The sequence below is a fragment of the Polyodon spathula genome, chromosome 4, assembly GCF_017654505.1.
Source record: "Polyodon spathula isolate WHYD16114869_AA chromosome 4, ASM1765450v1, whole genome shotgun sequence".
Lineage (NCBI taxonomy): Eukaryota > Metazoa > Chordata > Actinopteri > Acipenseriformes > Polyodontidae > Polyodon > Polyodon spathula.
The window spans coordinates 35,592,072-35,617,684 of NC_054537.1; the positions used below are offsets into that span (position 1 = coordinate 35,592,072).

At 36.7% G+C, this 25,613-nt stretch overlaps 1 protein-coding gene across 9 annotated transcripts in view; it reads right to left on the reverse strand.

Moving 5' to 3' along the window:
* LOC121314478 (receptor-type tyrosine-protein phosphatase mu-like) overlaps positions 1 to 25,613 on the reverse strand; it is a 275,442-nt gene that overhangs the window by 182,667 nt on the left and 67,162 nt on the right. For all 9 annotated transcript variants that reach the window (XM_041247804.1, XM_041247803.1, XM_041247802.1 and 6 more), the window contains exon 3: positions 1,296 to 1,570. In XM_041247804.1, the coding sequence (XP_041103738.1) occupies positions 1,296 to 1,570 (275 nt within the window). The remainder of the gene's footprint in view (positions 1 to 1,295; positions 1,571 to 25,613) is intronic.

Sequence of the window (25,613 nt, forward strand, 5' to 3'; positions counted from 1 at the left end):
GGTACCTCATTCAGTAGAATGAGGTGTGCCTGTGCTGGAGTTCAACAGACATTGGAATGGAATGGCTGCCATACATGTAGAGATGCTGATTTAAGAAAAATTTGCAGGGGTGTCTTAATTTTTTCCAGAGCTGTATATACACACAAACACACACACACACACACACACACACACACACACACAGTGCAGAGAAAAGGTTTGTGAACCCCAATGATAATTATGCAAATTTCATAGTTTTACCACGATAGCCTTCTTGAATCAAAACCAGTATTTTCTTGTATATCCAATATGGTTTATACTAACCAATTCCATGTCTTTTGAAACAAAATGATGTATGAATTAGATAAACAATGAGTAATTAAGATTCGGAGTATGTGAAAAAGGAAGTGAACCCCTGGTTTTATCGGCTCAATTAAGGGGATAATTAGAATCAGGTGTTTACATAATTAGGTGGATCTTAAGGGGTGAGTTTGGGAGGCCCCACCCTATATAAAGATCAGATACTTTGTGAGTTTGGTCTTCACCATACAGGTGTGTGGAAACATGTCATGCCACGGTCAAAAGAAATTTCCAAGGACCTCAGAAAAACAGTTATTGATGCTCATCACTCAGAAAGGGTTACAAAACCATTTCTAAGGATTCACTGTCAGACAGATAGTTTACAAATACAGAAAGTTCAAGACCACAGTCACTCTACCCCAGAGCAATCATCCTACCAAAGTCTCTCCAAGAACAAACCGGAAAATCATCAAACATGAATTCGGAATGATAATTTCCGCTGTTCTACCATAACTTGGCTGGTTGGTGTGTACGACTAGGGAAACAGGAAAAGGGGTGGTTCCACAAGTTCAAAAGGATTGGCTCTGCGAAATCAAAACGGGCGGTGCAGATTCTGCCTGTTTTTAAAGTAGGAAGCCAAAGTTCTGCTGTACAGTAAATGCTTAGTCGCCAGTGTGGCTAGTTAACAGTAAACTCTACTTTAAAATTGAAGGTTGAATTTTGCAACCTGATTTGAACCACCCTGGACACAAGTCAAAGAAGTATCTGGATGCCTGAAACTCACCAAAAATATAGTTGAAATTTCACCCGAGCATGTTAACAGTGTAAAAGTCCCACACTTACACACTTACAGTAAATGAGATGCAGTACAATATATTCTCCCTGGATTCCTTGGATTTAGTGGGTCAAAACTCAGTTAGTTAAGTGCTCGATTTGCTGTTGTGGCAGTGAGTGTAAGAAGTAATAACATGAATAAATATGCATTATGTAAAAACGCAAAGTTTGAATTCACATACCTGATAGAAACTGGGCCAGAATGTGCTGATAGCCAGCTCCACCTGGTTCCAAGTCCTTGTTGCAACTCCAGACATATTCCAGATTGGACTCCCCAGAGGACCATTGTTAGCCTTCACATAAACATTCAGTAGACCTGGGTTCACCCCATCTCTGCCTGACACATAGTACTTGAAGATTATACAATGGGTGTCATTTTCTTTTAGCTGTGGCATCATGAGTTGTGCTTTCTGCCCCGAAAACTTCCCGGAGGTGTTTACCATCATGAAGGTTGGACCTGCAAAGAAAATCTGAGATGTCAATTGTGTATCAAGGATTATCCACTCTTAAATAGGTCTGCTGTCATTTATGAATGCACTATGTTTTCTTAAGCCATTCAAAACCAGGAAAAAAAGGTTTATGGTATTGACATTGATCTTGATGAAATGAAAGTATCATTATCTCAGAACTTATTAAAACATAAACAAGTTTAATGGTTCTTCCAGGCTTCCATCTCAAGAGATCCAGAGTCTAGGGATGATCTAAAGAAAATCTCTAGAATTCTGTGAATTATTTGTAAAAGTAATATATGCAGTATGTAGGATCGCAGCAGTGTGAAAAACCCTATCATGTGGTAACTGATGTTAACCATGGATCCTGATGGAAACCAAGGCCAGTTAATAAGTAACCACTTCATAATATATAAACTAAAATGAACTTCCTGGAAACAGAATCCTTGAAATAGCTATAGACTGAGGTTCTACTAACATCATCCTTATAAGGCACAATGTCTTTGTGATTTGCTAGCTGGTTTCTGCTGATTTCTCTACACATGTAAATTGTTTCTGTTTTTGTTATGGACTGGTTCTACCAGCTCCAGCACAGAGGTTAAATAGGGGATAAACCACGAACATTCATAGAGTACTGTAGTTACTCCACAAATTAGGAAATTGCTTATTAGCCCTGTCTTTGGAGTTGAATACATGCAATAGATTCCAAAGTGAGAACCGGTTAAAAAAAAAAAAAAAAACAACCAAAAAAAAAAAAACTCTGGACCACCAAATATCAAAGCGTTCTTTGCATATAAACAGAAGACAGTTTTGTCCTTAAGACACGCACATGAAAGCAACATCAGCTAAGACTTTTTTTTCTGTTCCAGTGCTCAAAGCTATAATACAGAGGTAGCATATTGAGAATCTGCACCACTAGCAATTTAATTCTAAAGCTCTGAGAAGTGTTAATAGATCTACAACCAGTGTCTACCTTGGAAGCAAAACACCTCCAATGATTGGGTATCTGTCAACACCTGCCCTAAACATGACTATTTCTTTAAAGAGCTCTTTTTCACTGCCATGTGTGCTGCTTGAAGTCCAAAAAGTTATAAACGCAAAACACAAGTCTGTTTACTTGTGTTTATAATAACATTATGTTTTAGCCTATTTACCAGCTGTTGTTTGTATAGGTATATGCAACATTTGAAAGATGTGTCATGGGCCCGGAAAAACAAGTCACAAACCAATATATATATTTAAAGATGTGATAGTACATATTGCCTTCCATTTCTCAATTTTAATGATACACCGTGTGCAAAAATGTGCATGTTGAGACACCATGCCATGATCACCTAATCACAGTTACTACTCTTACTTAAGCCTGTTTCCTGTATCACCTCATGGAACGAGGGCAGATTACTTATTTCTGATCTACACTATGGATAATGACAGCCAACTTTTATTTTGCTCTAAGGGATAGAAACTAAGGGATAAAAATCTTACAGATTAGTGTTTGTAATAAAAACAACAGGTGGAATGACACTCATCCTTCCAGCTTCTATTCCATAGCCACGTACTACCTGACAGCTAAACATTGTTGTATCCTGTAGTGTTCAATCTTGCAACTATACACAAGCGTTATGAAAAGGCCATTTGACATATCAATAACTCAAAAATCATGGTTGCCATCTGTCATTTATATAAATTAATGAGAATAAAAATATTTTGCAGTTCTCTGTGGTACAATTTCCTTTCTAGGGGCCTAAGTGACAAGCTGATCTCATAAAAACTTCACCATCACCCAGCACATTAACAGCTATTGTAAGGACTGGATTGACCTTTTGCTCTCTTGAAGGATACGCAAGATCTTCAAATTGGCCCAGAACTGAAAAAGAATGACTGTGGATGGACTTAATGGTGAGCTGGTCTTTAAATAGAGTTTAAAGGAGTTTTATTTATTTAAAATAACTGCATCAAGAAGCAACATGCACAATCTTGTCATTTGAGATGTTCTAACCATGGTGTTCTATTACCTGCTATTAATTCCTTAGCAACATCATTGTTGATAATTACATGATTGATGTTGATCCTCATAATGCTGCACATTGATGGGTCATTGTTTCAGTGGTTCAGACACTTCCTCTGGATTTTTATGTATTTATTTATTTTCTGAGCTCAACTAATTACATATGGTGGTTTGATTTCACAAACATATCGCTGAGAAAACCAAAACAGTTTTCTTAAAATGTTCAGTCTGTTTTATTTAGGCTTTTAATGCAGGGCACTGTGACATACGCCATTGGAATTTTGGAAGACACAAATGATCACCAGGATCCAGTAAAATAAATGCTGAAAAGCCTTTTTACATTTTAAATAGTGTATGTTTTGGATTTGTAGCACTGATGTTTCAAGGCATATGATGGGCAATGAAAAAGTGTGTTGTCCATACACAATGCATCCTTGCACAGCAGTGAGGAAGACAGACACAATACAATGGGGTCTATTCAATTGTTCTAAAGGGTTGCAGATAGGATCGAAATACCACTGTTGTTAAATCATTTAAAAGATGGTGTCTTTTAAAACAGTGTCTTTAACAGTCTAACAGTGTCGGACAGGTTTAATAGTCAAACAGTAGAGGGATTTAGATATGTTTCGATTAATTGAATATACCATATGGTCTTTTAAATAAGAAAGACTCTACTGAAGTACAGTAGTTGTACATAAAAATGACTGTAAAATGTGGTATACAGCTCTGCAGACACCCTCTGAGCTATATATATATATATATATATATATAGTACACACACAACACACATATACACTGTATGTGTATGTATGTGTATAAGTATATGTGTATGTGTATGTATATATATATATATATATATATATATATATATATATATATATATATATATATATATATATATATATATATATATATTAATATACATTTCAGTATGTAGAATTACATTTTCTATCTCTATTTTTTTTTTTATTTCACCAGACAAGGGAAACTCCATATTATATTAGCCTGTTCCTCCTTCCTTCATCTCTTACTTGTCTTTAGTCCCTAAATTTAGTAAACGCCAATTATTTTATTATTTTCTCCCAATTTGGCATATCCAATTATTTTCAGGCTTAGCTCACCGCTACCAAAACCACGCTGAAGTCTTCGGAAGTGGCGAAGATAAGCACAAGCCGACCGCTTTTTTCACACTGCAGACTCATCGTGCAGCCACCTCAGAGCTACAGTGTCAGAGGACAACGCAGCTCTGGGCAGCTTACATGCAAGCGTGCAGGCACCTGGCCAGACTACAGCTGAGGACACCCTGGCTGACATAAGCCCTCCCCTCCATGCGCGCCACCCCCTGGGATCTCCAGTCTGCGGTCTGCAATAGAATAGCCTGGACTTGAACCAGCGACCTCCAGGCTATAGGGCGCATTCCACACTCCACTCGAAGTGCCTTTACCAGAAATGCCACCCAGGAGCTCAATGGAGAGACAATTTGCTGAAAAAGAAACACTGCAGTGATATGGGCATAGAGCTGCTAGACGAACAGCAGTTTGTGTCAAAGTTGCGTGACCTTTACATTGAAAACTGATTGGAGTGCTGTTCAGGGCTGACTACCCACTTCATCAAGCTTGCTCAATGTTGTCTGCAAACAAGTTAGTATAGTTCAGAAAGATTTTAAAAGAAAACTTATTTTTCATAGTGATGAAAAACAAATGGGGCTTTTGCCTTAACAATCTACAAAAGATCCTTTACTTTGACATTTAAAACACATGTACTGTTTGTTACAAGTGGAATGAAAGAACCAAATGTAGTAAACATTACCGCTGCTGAATATATTGATGTTCATGATACTAAGCTAAGAAAATGTAGAGCTACATCATGAGATACGGTACTACTAATTTCATTTAGTGACTTTGAACATTGTTACAGATGTCAAACAAATTGGTAAAATTTGCATTTATCTATTTATATACATACAGTATTACACTTTCAAAAAAGGTAGTTTAGTCACCCTATACAAATAAAATATGTATGTGAATGCAGCAAAATAAACAACACGAATTCTTAAGAACATATCGATTCAGTGAGTGTAGACTGAATAATTAAAAAGATTGCTCTTCTCTTAATGTGTACTCAAAACAAGCATGTCAGTAGCATGATTCTCCATATATATGCAAATGTGGCATACACATGTATGAACAGAGAGACAGTCACCTCCATATGGTATATTGTATTGTGCTCTTATTAAACTAACAAGAGCTTCTTTTTTGTGATTTTTCTACATAACCTATCAACACTCACAACAGGGGTCCATCTCCAGCACCACACTGATTTGTTGAGGCCTGATCCTTTGGTTTCAACTGAGCACAACTTCAGGAGGCACGTTCAATTGTTTGAACTTCATTCAAAAGTCCAGGGGTCTAAACTCTCAATGTCTGTATTTAATGGCTTTTTAAAGGCAGATGAATAGTATCGTGGCTCTACTGTGACCCACTGCCAAACTCAGCTGGTGCTTTTCCAGTTCATTTGAATAGGCTGCTCAAGGCTGACCACTGTAATACCCATAACAACCTTTACAGATAACTGAGCAGTGTGCAAGCCTGTGCAGGCCAGCCTAAGATCTCATATTAAAGGAATGTAACTAGGAGACAACATTATTATAATGCTGTTATCTGCTTCACATCAATACCCTTCTCTGTTCTCTAACCCCAAAATAAAAAAAGACCATTTACTGTGTAATTTAGTCTCTTCTGTTCTAGCAGAATGTGACCGTTGAATGTGTTGCTTACTGTATTGCAATTACTACACTCTTTTTAAAAGCAAACCATTATAACAGAAGTGCCTGAGCACTGTTATTACTATTATTATTATTATAAAAAAACATCCTTTCTTTTAAGTTTAACAGCAGTCTATATAACACACAATGCAAGCTTTTAAGGCAATTGATACTTTCAGTTTTCTGATAATTGCAAAATGTTGAAATTATAGTCACAGAAAACTACTTCCCTTTCATTATTTTACAATTGTAGAATGAAATACAGCACAAGGTCAGCTTCAGCTTTGCACATGAAAAAGCACAGACCTTGGCAGCGGCCCTTATTCTGCTTGTTTTCTAATGGTTTGCCAAGACAAGAAAAAAAAAAAAAAAAAAAAAGTATTTTTTAAATGTATATTGTACATGGAGTTTTACTATGCAACAAAATACGGAGTTGATGTTTTGGATCAGATGGCATGGAAGTATTCCGTGAAAGCTGGCTCCCGATGGTGGTCTGTTCAGGTGTATTACAATGTATTGGATCTAGCAGCCATCAACTCCTGGGTACTTTAGAAAGAATGCACGGAGAAGAATTTACCAAGGAGAGAACATATTTTACAGTTAGCACAGGAACTTCAAGAAGCATTTGGAACAGAGGGAGACTGTCAAGCGTGTACCCACAGCTGAAGCTGGCAACCCCGTTGAGAGCTGCAAGAGACGCCAATGCCAGGTTGGCAAGTGCAATAAAAATAAAACTTCGGACAGCTGTGCCTTGTGCAAAGGCGGCGTGGAGAAGCGCATTATCTGTGTTGATTGTGAACAGTCTGACTCAAGGTAATGGAATAAACTTTTGTTGAAAAAAAATAAAATAAACTAGACTTTTTTTCTGTAAAATGTTTTTTTTTTTTTCTAAGTTTATCTATGTTGTTTGGTTGCTTTTGCTCATCTGATAAAAAATGATTGCTACTGAATATTAAAAAATGTATTGCTATCGTTTCAGTTTTATAAATATGTACTGTATGTTGTAAACTGATGTCTATTCAGATTTTTATTTACATTTTCTTGTTTTGATTTGTAAAATAAATGTTCGATCATATATATATATATATATATATAGCGTTGGGTCTCGGCGACCCGCTGAAGAGAATTCATTGCTGTTGCAGCGTGGTTCCAACCAAGTCCGCTCTTTGCCGCCCATAGACCCTATATAAAGCCACAACCTACGCGCTGACAGAGAGAGGGTGCTGAGAAAGGACTGCAACCAGAGCTAAAGACCATTTCTTGGGCTAAAGCAATGGCACTTATAAGCGGCAATCCATTTTTCTGAAACAACAGCACTTATAAGCACCATTTCATTCCAAAATATACAGCCTTTCGAGTGTCAAAATAATCTTTAGAAGTGTTAAATAAGTGTATTATTGAGTTGAGCAGACAGCTGGGCCGCCCTACTTAAAACAGTGAAATCACTCACTTGTTGTTCTGCGCTATTTACTTGCAATGCTTTTACGTGTTTTTTCATTATTATTTAATTTGTTGAAGAACTCATTTGCATGTGAGTCCATTAACCTACGTCTCCACACTGGTAATTATTACTAAAAGGCGCATTTTTCTATCTATTAATTAATTATTGTGGAATGGTGGTTAGCACTGCTGCCTCACAGCGGCAGGGTTCTGGGTTCGATTCCGGCTTAGGGGTCTGACTGTGTGGAGTTTGCATGTCCTCCCTGTGTTCGCGTGGGTTTTCTCCAGGTACTCCAGTTTCCTCCCACAGTCCACAGACATGCTGTTGTGGTTGATTGGTCATTCTAAATTACCCTGTGTGTGTGTGTTGTTCTGTGATGGACTGGCGTACCATCCAGGGTGTAGTCCCACCTTGCGCCCTGTGTCTGCCAGGTTAGGCTCTGGCTCACCGTGACCCTGTAAAGGATTAAGCGGTTAATGGATGGATTATTATTATTACTTTTATTATTACAAAAATGGAATCCTGGGATTAAAAAAATAAAATAAAAATCAATCCCTAACTCCTAGGATTGGGAAATGTTTGGAATTGGATTCCCTACTCCAGACATACTGAGTGTGTTCATATCATACAGTGAGTGCCTAGCAACAAACTTTAATGGTCTTACAGCTGATTAACACGAACACACTACTGCACTAAACACTTTAACATGTCAGCATTTTGCTAAAAGTCATTTTTGACTAAATCAAAATAAATATCCCCTTTCAACTTTCAACAAATTAGCTCTTGGAAATATTCACTTGAAAGAATGTGTTTACTCTGGCTAGATTCGATACCGCACAGGACACACACAGCATTTTACAGTGTCCCTGCTCAAGTGTTCAACAATAAAATTCAAGCTCAATTTAAAAATTTTTAAAAAATCTGTTTTCTCTACACGTCTGCATTTGTCTGAAGAAATGCATAACTTTTGTTGACAATTGCTTTTTTTAAAATTTTGTTTGGAACCTTTTAGTTTTTCAAAAGCATTACCTGTTTTTTGGACATAGCATTTTTAGTTGGTGCATTTGCATCGTTTTTAACTAATAATATTTTATTTTGTTAGTTTTTAACTGCAGTTTTCCTTTTAGAGTACTTAATCTAGAAACTAGGAAAGGCCATTATTTTTTTCCTGTTTTCATACATTATGACTACTGGTCTACTGAGAATTTACACATTTTTCCCGGGTAGGTTATGGAATAAAATTAGGATTTTCATGGAGGTGTTTAAACATTAAATAAACCTACGTAGATAAAATTTAAGTGTACTAAAAAAGCCTAAAAAAAGGGGTCGTCCTAAAATCTATCCAGAGGCGCCCGGAGAAGCCCACAGGCGCCTGGGATGAATATTTAAATGCCTCGAATGTACAAGCACGTCGACCGCCTTATAAATTCATGACAAACGTCACTATATAGTAAAAAGTAATGTTTATATTCATGGAATGCTATTATGTAGCATGAGAAGTACAATTATATACACAGCTAAAACACCCAGTCATGCAAATATAGTCCAAACCGCCTCCAGTTGCCTCCAGTCACCTAAAGCCCTGAGGGAACAGGAGACGCCAGGCAGACCAGACAGACCCACCCGGGGTGTTTTAGCTGTGTTTTTTGTTGTCGTTATTGTTATTATTATTCGCTGTTTTACTTGGAAACAGAGACAAAGAAAGTATGTAGTACATTCTTTAATAGCAAACCAACAACCAAAGAATCAACTTCAACTTCCTTTGTTCTGCCTTCCTGTTGCTCTGTCACTAGGCTTTTTTGTATATTATCTTTATTATTATTAATGTTAATAATAACAACCCATTTATATGGTACCTGTCTGGCCTACTGTACAAAGTCTACAAAGGAAATCCTCTGGGTAAACAATTAGTTTAATGTTTTATGTTTACCCAACATTGGCAGTTACTGTAGATTTAAATAACAATGTGACGCTATTTGGCATCTACTGTGTCCAATACTGCCACTGTCAAATAGTGTCTCCATTCGCTACTCTCTCTCTGAAGATAGAAAACACCTTAAGTATTACGTTTAAGCCTAACTCATAAGGATAGATTTCCCCTTTACTAGGATATTGACTTCAATGTGAGGAGCTCCTGAGCGTCTCAGTGAGTGAGGTATGTAGGTATGTATACGTATATATATAAGAGAGACAGCATCTCCTGGAATCCTGGAATGACCAAAACTTAGTCACAAAGTGGGCTGTAATGTTGAGGCAATGAAATGTAACAATGGAAAATTGTTAGCTAGATTTTTAAATTTTAGTGACTTACTATATTCTAAATGGTAAAACTTTTTCAGTGGTACATAAATAGGCTACACATTTATAATACACACAGTACATAGTGCTGTAGATTTTTTGACTGGAATGTAAGAGCAGGAAGGAGGAACATAGCGTGTCAATATATATATTGTTTGAGATTTTTCTGTATTGGGCCACAGCTGTGGACAGAACAGAGACGTTACACTGTAAGTAAAGTGTTTAGAGAGAACGAAAAAAAGAACTGACAGAAGCATCCTAGCAAACCTGTAAGTGAAGCCAACTGCTTAATATTAATCGTGTTGTTTTGTAAAAGTTGTATTGAGTTGCCTAAATCATTACACTAAAGTAAGCGGCAATGAAATACATAGAAGAAAGTTGATGTTCTTCGTTTAGTTGCAGTGTAAAGAATGTGAAACATACTTGCTTAAATACTTCCTATTTCACAAACTCAGTCTTGCGATGCTTTTTAATTACCACCTCCACCCCAAACAACCACTTCACTCCCAACATCGTTAGGATGTGGAGAGGGTACAATGCCTCTCTGCTTAATGTTTTTTGTTCCCCGTGATGAACGCGTCGCAGAGATTTATTATTTTATTGTTTGTTTTTTAGCAGGTAGCACCGTGATGCTCTGAAGGGTGAGGCTGTGCTTCAACTATTATTACTCTACTTATTTTTCTTCACCCATTGTTGGGTTAAATGTTTTTGGAAATCTATGCGATTTTGTATTCTAATAAAAGGTGGTCATTTAACGCAAGATTGTCCTGACTGAAATACAAAGGTTAAGATGTATACAAGGATATTTTATTTGCAGAGTTTTTAGCATGCTGAACATATCCTTTAATCTTGTTCTCAGTAAGAGGCTCTGGCTTCTGTATATACAATATAATGCAACATTTATTGATTACCCTTCACATGTAAAGTACTTCGTAAAATGAAGCCGACTTGGAAACTGGATAGGGAACACCCCACAATGAATTGTTGCCATTCAGTGTGAGAGAATGGTAAATGTTTGCCAAGATGTACTACAGTAGTCTCCATGTATAACAACACCTCCTAAGAGAACACTTCGCCTAAGGCAGCGTTTCTGAAACTGGGGGTCCCGACCCAAAAGGGGGTCGCAAGGCTATTGTGTGGGGGGGTCGCTTGATCACAAAAAATACTGACAACCTTATGATTAAGGCTTCTGATTTTCGATTTTAACCTGGAAACACTGGAAATGGTTACTCAATTCATGTGGACAGTACAAATAAACTAAAACAAAACCACCTTTCCTAGTGCAGCTGGGCAATGACAGGCGCACCCAAGGGGGTCGCAAGGCTATTGTGTGGGGGGGTCGCTTGATCACAAAAAATACTGACAACCTTATGATTAAGGCTTCTGATTTTCGATTTTAACCTGGAAACACTGGAAATGGTTACTCAATTCATGTGGACAGTACAAATAAACTAAAACAAAACCCCACCCTTCCTGGCTTGTATCTAGCAATGATTTGTTCTGAATACTTTAAACCCACCCAACTACTGAGTGGCAGTAAATTCTACATTTCTATTGGAGACTCTGGTTGCAAGATTTAAAACGAGGCTTGTTCGTGCAATTTAAAGCTATATTACAGGTAGACAGAATTTAAAGCAGAATTGCAAATTGTGGCGGAATGTAAAAAAAAAAAAAAAAACGCCCAAAAATCCCAGAAGAATGTGCCTGTGACGTTAAGGATTTTATTGTTGAAGACAGCAAAAGAAAGAAGGTACAACTAAATGTCGAGTTACTACTACTGTGACAGAAACACCACCCAAGGCATTTCGGAAAGTAACAGAAAACAATAATTTCATACAGTATAGACAAAGCAAAAGCCTTAAAAAAAAAAAAGTATTATATTAAACCTGAAAATAAATAAAAATAAGCACCGAAAAATGAAAAAAACCTGCCCTATTTAAGATACACATACACACCTAATCCTTAACAGTAAATGGTGTAATACAGTGGCGGCTGGTGACCAAACATTTTGGGTGTTCACACCTCAGATGTAGCTGACGGGGTGGGGTCTGTGGGGGTGGTGACCTCAGTGGTAGATGCACTATCTAGTGGATCTGTTTCTTGCTGGAAGCGATACAAAAAGTTTGCTCTGCGATGTCTTATCGTGGCAAACTTTTCAATTACTTATTAATAAAGTCAGTAATGTCAGTCATCATGTCTTTTTCAATTGATAACATCGCTAAAGCATTTAGTTGTTCAGTTTTCATACTGTTTCTCTAGAAGGTTTATATCCGTTTCACTGTTGAGAAGCACCTTTCTGCCTCTGCTGTAGTCATTGGAGTGGTAATAACTATCTTCAGTTGTTTTGTAATCTCCGGAAATGTTTTGTCCAAGTTGTTACATATCATCAGTTCAATCATACTTAATGCATTTTCAGCACTTTTAAAATCTTTAGTGTCATACACTGTTTGTAAGTCAATTCATAAAGAGGTCATTCCAAGCATTGGATATGTTTGAACTGTTTCTTCTAGTACACTGTCTGGGTAAGCTACCTGATACTCATCAAAACGGTCAAGGTATATATATATATATATATATATATATATATATATATATATATATATATATATATATATATATATAAAATGGGCAAATGTGTGTCTTTTTGTTCACATAAAGTCAGAAAAAAACAACATATGAATCCAAATTAACATATATTTATACTAAAGTAATACAAAAATGATTACAAAAGATTTAGAAGTGAGTAGTTTTTCGAGATTTACGATTATACTGTGTATTATATATATATATATATATATATATATATATATATATATATATATATATATATATATATATATATATATATTTTTTTTTTTTTATTTTTTTTTTTTTTATTTCAGACCACCCCTCCCTTTAAGATGGCCCACTGAGTGGTCAGTTTAAACACATTTTACAGCAGGTCATAAATACTGGCAATCCTGTAGATTATATTTCTTTTTAATACAGCACATAGTTTCCTTAAAAAAAGCTATATTAGCTAGCAGGGCTGTAACCTTCATGAGACCACATCACCGAAACAAAGACTATACCACACCCTGCTTGTTTCCAGAAATTATGGAGTGATTTGTCCTATTTGATAATAAGGCAGTTACTTCCTGAAGTCCACAGTTTTGATATTCAGAATCAGTTTTTAGTTGATGATCATTATTTCTACCACGTTCAGGCAATCCAGACCTACTGTACTAAATCATTATTGCAAAAGACATCACAATGAAGAGCGTCATAGGCCAACCTTTAAACCAATACCTTTCCCTGCAATCTGTCACATCTCAGTGGTATTTCAGTAATGCAATTCACAGAGGTCACACTGAGGAAAATGAAGGCAATGCTTTGTGCTACCAGTAATTTGTCTAGCTGTGTTTTTTTTTTTGATGATATGAAGTACTTTTTCTTAGCTTGTTTCAATGCACAAAAAAAAAAAAAAAAAAAAAGTGTTCTAATTTTTTTATAAAAAGGAAACTAACACACTCATTTTAACCAGGGTTCTGTATTTTCAGATTAAATGAAGGACTGATCCTTTTATCATCAAAGGTGTAAGGTAGTAAACCTTCCTCTGCATCTACACTGGCAGTATCCTGTAGAAAGGCATGTTTTTTTCTTCAACTACAGTATGTATAAAGAAAAATGTGACCATGGAAACTGCAATTTAATACCAATGTGATAAATTACTAAAATTACATGTTAGTGTTTTGTTCTGGTTAAATACAGCAGTTTAAAACAGTTTCATCATAACACACACATTATATATATATATATATATATATATATATATAATAAGTATATATTAATATATATATATATAATATATATTGGTGGTTGTGTAAACCACCAACCCTATTTTCTTCAGGCAGGGATAGGCGGTCTATTTCTGTCCGCCAGACAAGTGCGTGTGGCTTTGTTGCACAACCACAGGTGTATATTTTTGTGTATTTAATATATTTTTATATACATATATATATATATATATATATATATATATATATATATATATATATATATATATATATATATATATACACATCTTTTAGTTTTTTTATTTATCATGTACTCAAAGAAACTAAAAAATGATATCGCAAAAGTCTATTGGAAGCCATAACAGTAGTGCAAAACTTTGATCATAGCTGTATACTTGATTATAGCAATACTAAAGCACACCACACAATAAAGCAGTCCAGGCTCACATGGAGGGTCCTGGTAATATGTGCACAGTACAGTACTCTTGAGTACACACTGTAAGTGGATATGGTGTAAAGTGATGATGTCATGCTTTTGCACTGCTTTAGGTAAGGAAGTGAATTGAGTGAATGTACAGGTTTAAAATATTTATATAAAAGTATAAAACAAGCCCCAATTTTTGAATGAGTACCCTACAAAAGTCAAACATTTCTAAAAAAGTGTTCCTCCATTTGCAAGCAATACAGATTGTAATAAAATACATTGTTCAGGTAATTAAAAGCAAATAAAAAACAAACGTTACTGAATTAATTTAGTTTTGACAGTGATGGATAAACATCTAGTAGAAGTTGACACCACTATCCCTAACCTCTATTTTTAACCAATACTGGAACTAATTGTGTTTATTTATTTCTTTATATTTAGTGTGTCAGATTATTATTTTTTCCCTGATTTTCACTCAGTTTGGAATGCCCAATCGCGGCTGCGCTTCTATAGGTGAGCCGCTCTGGGACCCCAAACTAATTATGTTTTTATGTTATCAAATACACATATTTTAATCTAATCGTTTCAACTATTTATTTTAGCAAACAGCCTAAGTACATACATGCAATTCCAAAATACCACAAGGTTGCGTGTTCACCTTCACCCCCCCCAGCCCCCCCGTTATTTCACCTTTGGCTGATTTGATTTAAATGTTGATTTGATTTGTAAAGTGCTTTGGAATTGCAGCCATCTCCTCTACTCCTCTATCGTTGGCTTAGTGCATGACTCCAGGAAAGACAGGCCAGTCTTCCTCACAGAATTAGTTTTCAGGTAGTGTAGAGATAACAGGAGCCCAGTTGGCTTTTATCCATTGGGTACACTTTTGATTTGTTCAATTTAGCATTGCTATGATGAGATATTTCACAGTGGCAAAGAATGCCATGATAGTTCGAGACCCCTTTAGTAACATGAAGTTGGCAATTTTATCTGTTTTTATCTTTTCATAATTATCACATTGAACAACAGTATCTAAAATAATCTAACTGTGCTGGCCATAATTGCTCAGTGAAATATGCAAGGAGCTACTGGAGGGAAGGCAGTGACTGCTGTTGTGATATGGTTTGCTGCTTAATTAGATAATGGAACTGTTCTTTACTTAGTTAATACAGGTGCATATTAAGCTGTTACTTTTAAATTTGCCGTGTTTTCTGAAATTTTTATCAGAATACCAGTATAACTGTTCTGAAAACTGCACTTTTCTGTGTTTACATGACTTGGAATAGTGAATAAAATGTTTTTTTAAAACTGTTTTTTTTTTGTTTGTTTTTTTCTGTTTATTGTTCCATAATTTGTGTTCCTAATCAATATTATGGTATGACAGAATGCAAATGAATCCTAGTCAACAATCTCCCTCCCGACCTGTGAGGTGGCAGTATAACAGGGTGCCCCGGACTGGATGGTGTGGCAGTTCATTCCAGGGTCAGTCGGAAACCAGCCATCCATGAAGGGGGCGGCATCAAAATGCCCAAAGTCATCATCCTAATGCAGTATGCAATGTGTCAGTTATGGATTGGAGGAGACGTGATTGAACTGGACGTGACTAAGGGTATAACAGGGGATGGAACGATGTAATCTGCTATGGTTACTGATAGGACCTGTTTGGGAAACGGAAGTAATTAATTACCATAAGTGTTAATTGCTTTGTTTGTTGCTAACTGTCTCTGCTTGTCATTATAGAAGGCTAACCTCCGGGAGCTGTAGCTAAACCACCAGCAATTAAACCCAGACTGCACTTCACCATTGTACACAAATAAACCAGTAAATCAGCACTTTCATTAAGAGCACTCACTCTGGACTTGTGACCCTGTTGTGTTTATCTTGTTTAGTGTATTATTTCAGGACTGAACCCTGTGGTTTGCCTGAGTGACACACATCATTGTGTAGAGCCAAGTATTATTATTATTTGTTAGCCAATAAAGGGCTCCTTTTTCACCTTCTTGTGTCTGTCATTCCTGAGCACCGCATCACCACTGTACCTGTGCACTACAAACCACTTTGCCACATATGGGCACGAGTTACATGTGCAAAAGGTGTAGCCTTCAACTTCTAAAAGCCTTGTTTGATAGATCTGACTGTGTATACTGTACATAACTTTGTTAAACATGCATAGTTATATAAAAATACTCCCCACCCCCCATCTGAAACAGTGAGTTGAGTTTGCATGTGCCAAATATCCGTAAGTGCAAAAACAGGAATACATGATATCTAGGAATGCAAATAATGGATTAACAAACAAATACAAAATAAATATTCTGCAGATTCAGAGGGCATTCTTTTAACTTTAAAATGTCTTTACCCATAATAGTTTCACTGTATTACCAACAGTTGTTATTGAGCCTTAAACTTGAATTTCGAAGTACTTTCAGCATGATTTTCTTTTACCTTTATAAACAGATTGGCTCTTAAAGATTTGAAATGTATAGTAACCAACAGTGTCATCCCCTGGAAACTGACTTAAAAGGGGAAAGTGAAAAGCATTGTATTTAACCCAAGGCCCTAGGGACAGTTTCTATCTCTTAAGAAATGTATTGCTGCCTATAGTGACTGTAGGCATTAAGATTTATTGTACGTGACCTTGCAACAAATGATGCCCTAAAGGAGAGTTCCAGTTACAGTATTTTGTATTGCTGCCATGTAAAGCATTTCACTCTTGCTCCTGATTTTGAGCAATCCAATTTTATGGGCTGTTTTTAGAGTGAAATTCCCATTAAAACAGAATACAAAGGGTAAGCAAGTGTAAGGTGTTATCTTGTTTGTAAGGATTATGAAGCAGGCATTAACACATAAAAAAACAACATTCTGCTCAAGTTTAAATTGATATTTGTAATATAGTATAAATTGCATCTATAATGACTGCAGAACTTAATTTTCATTCCTGTCTTCTTGCTTATTTAAGCAGTAATCCTCCCGGAATACCCAGTGAAAAAATTGGCATGCTGCTTTACACAAACAGGAACATAAACCATATAGGGATTCCATAGGACTGGTGCAGGCAGGCAAACTATAAGAAATATCATAAAGAATATCAAATGTGATTTAACCACATTAAATGCTTTTAGTAATGTTTTTTTTTTTTTTGTTTGGTTGGTTTTTTGTTGTAATTGTCCCTTCATAGTTTTATTTTTCAGGTATTTGTCTCAGAATATGCTCTCATCATTTGTTTGCTGTAATAAAGCAATGTAATCTGATATACAATAGTACCTTCTGAATCTATTCTGTACAGCACAATTTATTAAAAAAAGTGTACATATGTGAAAATACGGAAAAGGAACAAGCAACTTATTATGGCAGACCAACTAGAACTGTTTTTGGCAAATGTTCTATAAATTCTGTTTACATCTTTCACATTCTAATTTTTGTTCCAAGTTTACTTTCCAAATTCCAGGAAGTCTTCAGACATATGACTTGCATTTAGAGGAGACACACAACTGAATGTTTACGGTTTGTTCTGTAAAACTTCTGTTTCTAACAAGAAATAAACATATTTTTAAGAAAAGAAAATACGCTAACACTAAAATAATGGCAGAAAATTATTCATAATGAATTCCAACTGAATAACACAGGAATAACACCTGAATATCTTCTGCACTTCCTCTGAGTTGTGAAGCAATTAATTTTGAATTCAGTCCTCATATATCCTTATTTGCCCACCAGGAGATTTTGAGAACTGTCAATTCATGCATGAATGCATGCTTTATTCAGTGCCGATAGAAAGTCTACACCCCCTTTCAAATTTTTCACTTTTTGTTTCCTTATAGCCTGGAATTAAAATGCATTAATAGTTATTTTTTTCATTTATCTACACATCCTACCACACAAATTCCAAGTGAAAAAAATATTCTAGAAATCTGTAGAAAATTAATTAAAAATAAAAACTGAAATAGCTTGGTTGGATAAGTGTCCATCCCCCTTGTAATAGCAATCCTAAATTAGCTCAGGTGTAATCAATCGCCTTTAAAATCACACACCAAGTTAAGTGGCCTCCACCTGTGTTAAATTGTAGTGATTCACATGATTTCAGGATAAATTCAGCAGTTCCTGTAGGTTCCTTGGGCTGGGTAGTGCATTTCAAAGCAAAGACTCAACCATGAGCACCAAGGGGCTTTCAAAAGAACTCCAGGACAAAGTTGTCGAAAGGCACAGATGGGTATAAAAAAATATTAAAGGTCTTGAATATCCCTTGGAGCATGGTGAAGACAATTATTAAAAAGTGGAAGGTGTATGGCACCACCAAGACCCTGCCTAAATCAGGCCGACCCTCCAAACTGGTTGACCGAGCAAGAAGGAGACTGATCAGAGAGACTACCAAGACGCCAATGCCAACTTTGCAACAGCTACAGGCTTTTACGGCCAAGACTGGTTAAAATGTGCATGTGACAACAATATCCCAAGCACTCCACAAATCTGGCCTGTATGGCAGGGTGGCAAGAAGGAAGCCATTACTCAAGAAAGCCCACCTTGAATCCCTTGTGAAGTATGCAAAAAGAAATCTGTAGATTCTGTAGCCATGTGGCAAAAAGTTTTGTGGTCTGACGAAACTAAAATGGAACTTTTTGGCCTAAATGCAAAGCGTTATGTTTGGTGCAAACCCAACACAGAGCATCACCAAAACAACACCATCCCTACTGTGAAGCATGGCGGTGGCAGCATCATGTTATGGGGATGTTTCTCATCGGCAGGGAATGGGGCACTTGTCAGGATAGAAGGGAAAATGAATGGAGCAAAGTACAGAGAAGTCCTTGAGGAAAATCTGCTGCCCTCTGCAAGAAAACTGAAACTGGGACGGAAGTTCACCTTTCAGCATGACAACGACCCAAAGCACACAGCCAAAGCTACACTGGAGTGGCTAAAAAACAAAAAGGTAAATGTCCCTGAGTGGCCCAGTCAGGGCCCCGACCTAAATCCAATTGAAAATTGGTGGCATGACTCAAAGGTCGCTGTCCATCAACGCTCCCCAAGGAACTTGACAGAGCTTGAATAGTTCTGTAAAGAAGAATGGTCAAATATTGCTAAATCTAGGTGTGCGAAGTTGGTAGAGCCCTATCCCAACAGACTCACAGCTGTAATTGCTGCCAAAAGTGCTTCCACCAAGTATTAACTCAGGGGGGTGGAGACTTATCCAATTATGATCTTTCAGTTTTGTATTATATATATATATATATATATATATATATATATATATATATATATATATATATATATATTTCTCTCAATAAAAACTTTTTTCCCCTTAACAGTGTGGAGTATGGTGCATAGATAAGTTGGAAAAAAATCCTCATTTAAATGCATGAAACTCTGAGGCACTAACAGAACAAAATGTGAAAAAAGTTCAAAGGGGGTGTAGACTTTCTATAAGCACTGTACATGTGATCAACATAATTTGTTACAAAGGAACATGAAACGAACATGGAAATCCACAAATTAACAGGGCTGAATTCAAAATTAATTACTTCAGAATTCAGAGGAACTGACTAAGATATTTAGTTGTTATTCCTGTGACATTACGAATTTACAGCCATTACTTTAAAGAGTTACTTAATTATCACAGGCTGTCAAAAACATAAGGAATCTTCCAGTTCTTTCATGTGAACAAATTTTTTTAGATGGCATCACAATACTGAGTCCCTGTTAATGGCAAAAGGGATATCTAGCAGTTATTTTAAATCAATGATACTGTAGTTACTTTGTGGATACAGAATGTTTCCATCTTGTTCCCACCACTTTATTTCCTGAAATACTATGTCTGCTGCTTTACACAAAGTGAAAACATCTGGCGAAGAAAAAAGGCATTCACTGATGCCTAGAAGAGTAATCACTCACATAGCAGCCAGTCATTACCAAGGCTTCTAGAGTCAGGAAGTGTATAACTACTGCACCAAAATTATACTGCTAGCACATACTTTGAACTACCTATTTTTCAGTCACTAGAGCCTTTCATTGTCACTTTACTGAAATAATGATAGTTCTGTACTCTTTGCCCCTTGCCACGCAGTCTTTATTGTTTCACTCAGGATTGTTTTTAGGATAATGTTAACATATGTTTGTGATACTGGGTAAACTAAGAAATGGCTATACTAGTAAATAATAAGATATTGTTTCACTTCTTGTCACATGAGGACATATCCTTTCTCTTTCACAGACCTGACACAGTATCACCCTCTCCTTCACTGTAAGAAACACAAAACCTAACACAATGACTTCTATATAAAGAAATACATATTTGCAGTACATATTTTCCAAAAAACAAACAAACAGTCTGCAAGGTTGTCACAAAGATGGCGGCAGTGGGTGACGTCAGACCAGAAACAGAAACCAACACAAAATAAACACAGGTGGAGTTCTGGTGAAGCTGAGCGCTTGCTTGCGCTCAGCATTTAATAAATGAACAGACAGAAAATAAACGGTTGTAAGACAAACAAAACACAGGACACGGCACTTTAGCCAAAACAAAGAGACAAACAAAACGAACTACACAGACAAACACGGTGAGCTGAAATCAACAGTTATATATTTACTTTGTTTAGCTCTCGTTTTAAATTCTGTCCACACCCGTTCTCCACTCACCGAACACACAACCCAGAGTGAGTGGAAACATGCTGCTTTTATGCAGCTGTACTGAGACTCGTTTGCTAATCAATCATTCAATTGGAGTCTTGGTACAACTGCACGTGAATTAATAAAAAAGTGCAATTCCCCGTGTTTATATATTATTACATTTTACCTGCACATGAAGTGCTGTCCAATCCTTGTGCCTAAATACAAATATACACTTTAAACACTTGTGTGCATAACCCATATCATATCCCGTGTGCCAATGACTATACACCAACATTAACACACAACACCGAAATACACACGGGGCGGGGCAACACTGCCACAAAGGTAAACCAAATAAACCTTCATTAACCTCAGGAAGAAGGCACTCCTCTTCAATGTGTACCTGGTTTGCACATGCACCATATTGTTTCCAAAATTTCATTTTTATACAAAACTTTAAAATGTACAGCATTTTGTTTCAAACACAGGCCAGAACAGCTGAAATAAATGAGAGGACAATGACCTCACCCCTGCCCTGACCACTTTTTATTTAAAAATATTTATGGAACTGGCTTGATAAAGAGTAGAACTGTGTCTAAAACACAATTATCACTTCACCCAAAACTCCTTATTCAGCACAGAGAATCCGGCATGGATGAGATTTATTGATAGCAATTGTAGATGGTTTGATGTATTGTGATGGACGCTCGGGGCACGATTGCTGTGATGGGCGCTGAGGGCCCGAGTGAATATTAAATTTGGCCAGAGGCCTCGTCTGTGGGTGTGCAAAAGCTACCTGCATAAGGCCGGCTGGAAAAACATGACCATGCGCCAAACTATGAATGAAAAATAATAATGATTAACACACCCCACAGTGGCGCACGCCACCTACCCCCTCCCAAATAAAAAATAATGGAAATGAGCAGCTGAGACAAGGCCCATCCCCTGGAAAATGACTGCGCTGGGGGAAATAGTCCAGCCTCTCCAGCCCGACCACGCAGCCTGCAGAACTAAATATGAACCGCTCAGCACTCGGGTAAGGAAAAACCCCTACTCACACATTTTTTATTTGTTAGGAGGAAACCTCAGGGAATTCATGGCTGAGGGCAGCCCTTCCTCCAGGCTCTAAGCGGTCAACTCCTGTTTCGGCTTCCCAGAGCTTGACTGAGTGGCCGAAACAAAAGAAGCGACAAGAAAGAATATCACACAGAGCCTTAATGCGCTTGGTGATCCTGTGTTGGTTAGAGGCAGATTCTCCTGCAGAAAAGCAACCAAGTTTACAATTCTTATTGGGATGTGTTTGTAAAAGACATCTTTTACATTTAATTCCCACTGGTGAAACACATGAAATATATGTAAATCATTAGCATGCCAGTAAATGCAGGGGGCTATAATGCATATATCTCTAGCTCTAGAGATCCACTCCAGTCCGTTTCTTTGTTCCAATCCAGTCCTATATTAGTTAATTGACCGTTAGAATAGGTCTTGACTGTGCATGACTGCTCTGTACCCATACTTAATGAATATGACCTGTCAGATTCTCTGAATCTGCCATGGCTATATTGACTACACTGTACAAAATAAGTGTTTTTGCTCTGCGTATATGACAACTGGTGATGTCAGTGACTTGTATCTCATTTAAAACGGTGTGTTTCCAGTTGGACAGTTAAGTCAGTCAAGCATATGTCCATGCAAACACTGTGGCTAAATATGCCTAAATGAGTGCACAATGTAATCACACCAGCATGTCAAGGGCACAAGGATAAACAAGGAGGCTGTTTAATATACATTTCAATTAGGAAAGAAAGCCCTGTAAACAAACAGTTGTAAACAATGACCTTTTAAAAAAAAAAGATCAGAATGCCTAATCCAAGCATAGCGTGCAAAACCAGTGCCGTCCTTCTGCTTTTTAATATTCTTTTATTGTAGTAAAACCCAACTGGAATATTATATGTAGAACCTTAGGCTCATGTAAAAGCATATACAGCAAAGCAGTGGTTTTAATGTTTGTTGCTGAAACTAACAGATACATAAGTCAGTCTGTCTATTTATAGGAGGCAGTGTAGTCCAGTTGTTAAAGTCCAGGGCTTGTAACCAGAAGGTCACCAGTTCAAATCCCCCCTCTGCCAGTGACTGACTCATTGTGTGACCCTGAGCTAGTCACTTAACCTCCCTGTGCTTCATCCTGCAGATGAAATGTTAAATCAGTGTCCTATTGTAAGTGGCTCTGCATATAATGCACAGTTCACAGCCTACCTCTGTAAAGCACTTTGTTATGGTGGTCCACTATGAAAGGCACTATATAAAAAAATATATATTATTATTATAAAATATTGCATGGAGACCTGGGCGGGAATTAGATTTTTTAGTCATATTTTAAATTTCCATTCCTAATGTATGAGTTTTAGTGCACTGCCCATTTAGAATGAGTGACCACCATTCAAATACTACAGGTTTTGCATTTTTGTAATTTGCATGCATGGTGCCCACTCACTGGAGTGAAATCTCATTTACACCTTTCAGGAAAAGTTGTTTCTTTTTAAGTTATTCATCCCACTGAAAATGCTACAGGTCAACAAAGAAGGGATGTTTCTTAAGCTCTCTCAATAAGCATTTTCGTACTCTTAGCAAAGAACACACTTAGATAACAAGGCATTGCTCTTGTTTCGGCACAAACCACTTATTTTAGAATGCTGCACAGTGTCTGTGTCCTGACCTCCTGTAATATAATAAAGTAATCTTTATTCACAAGCTAGTCCCAATTATTCTTCTCACCCACAGATGGATATGATGCCATCTCCCCAGGGACACTTATAACAGCCTTTTTTTTGGTTGGTGTTATGGTTCATATTGGAAACTGAAGCACCGACAAATAACACATATTATCACTGATTTGTAACTAACTACTGCATCTGGTGTCCTTGATATGCGCCAAGAGATAAGATGCACACAGCTAGTACCTTGTGTTTTCTGCAGGAGTTGTACAGAAATTATTCTCAATGATACCACTGGCTCTTGGCTGATTTCTGTATTATAGCAGTTAGGTCAGTTTTACATCTCCTTTGTGTGAACCGTATAAATTCTGGCTGCTAGGATTAGCAAGGGCATGCTTGTGTGTTCTTCTTTTCAAACACATTATTGACTAAAAGCAGAAAACATCCCCCTTTCTGTTAAAAGTGTGTTGATATTTGCAATCTGTTTCCCACTCAGCATACAGTAGAAACTCTAGATGAGAAAGTAGGATGTAATTTACCTAAGACACCATTTAACAATTTACATCCACTTCATTCAAAAATTAATTAGCAATTTCATTAGCAAGTAAATTAGCAATCCAATCCACCACTTCAAGAAGGAATGACCAAGGATTATATACCAGCAGACAAAATGGACCCACAACTCGGAGTCATTATGCACCAAACTGGCTTGTACTGTAACCCCTGGTAATCAGAACTGTACTGGACTTAATTATAAAATGTTATTAAAAACTAGTCTTCTCTTTTAGACACAGTTTTACCAGAAAATACTTCAAATAACACACAATGTACCACCAATCACATGGTTGGGCAATTCTGGTTTTGGAGGACCATTCTACTTCAGGTTTAACAGGTATAATGAACAAAAATAACCGCTTTAGGATCAGGGTGGAAATTTAATTGATTTAATTGAACAATTTAGAGCATCACTGGAACAAAGAACTGGACTGGAATGGCCAACATTGACCAGCACTATCTAGTTTACGAATTAACACTGCTAAAGGCGTTTCAGATCAAAACCAGTACATCACGCAATCACATCTTTATTTTCAATTTCAATGGCAGCGTCAAAGTGAACAATTAAATTAACCCAGGCACTGGCATAGCTAGGTAAGGACATGCACTGTATAAATTGTGATTAATAAATATGAATACTGCTGTTTAAGTAAATCCCTGGCAATAAGGTTCAATCACTGATGGTGCTGTGGAAGTGGATCATCTGTTCTATTTTTTCAGTCTAACACGGTTTGTGCATTAAGAGTAGATTATTAGAGTTATGGGCTTAAAGCAGGAAACATGCTTCCAAGCGCTGCTATGATTGAGAGATAAGGCACTGGAAGCTGTGCTAGAACCCAGAGCAGAATAAGCTCACATTCCCCAGAGTACTTGGGTTCTAAACAAACTCAGTTGGCACAATTGCATTTTGTGGCTCCAAATTATTTTCTATAATATTGTGAATGTGAAACTACTATTGTAATTGACTTTGGTGGCAAGTGTATTTATGTTTATTAGACTACCTTGTGTACAGCAATTGTTTATAGTTGTTATTATTATTATTATTATTATTATTATTATTATTATTAGGTTGTATTAAAAAAAAATCTTAGTTGTAAAATAGAAAATTGCAGTTCTGACAAAGGAAGTATTAAATAATGATACAAATACTGTATCAATGTATAGCCAATGTATTTACAGTGCATTGTGAGTGTGGGAGAGATGGGTGAAGCAACAAAAAGTGTTTCTGCTGTGGTGCTAAGCACCTCAATGCATTGTTTTATTGACTAAAACTCAACAACAAATAATGAATGACTTATAACCCATCGAGCCTATAGTATTATTGATTCACTCCTATTGCCCACATAAAAAGGATCTAAATTCCTAATGAATAGTAATCAACTCGTAAAAGGGTTTTTTTTTTTCAATTGTATTTTCACCTTATTTTACTTTTGAGCTTGTGTTTATTCTGTTTGTTGTTGTCTTCCTCTGAGAT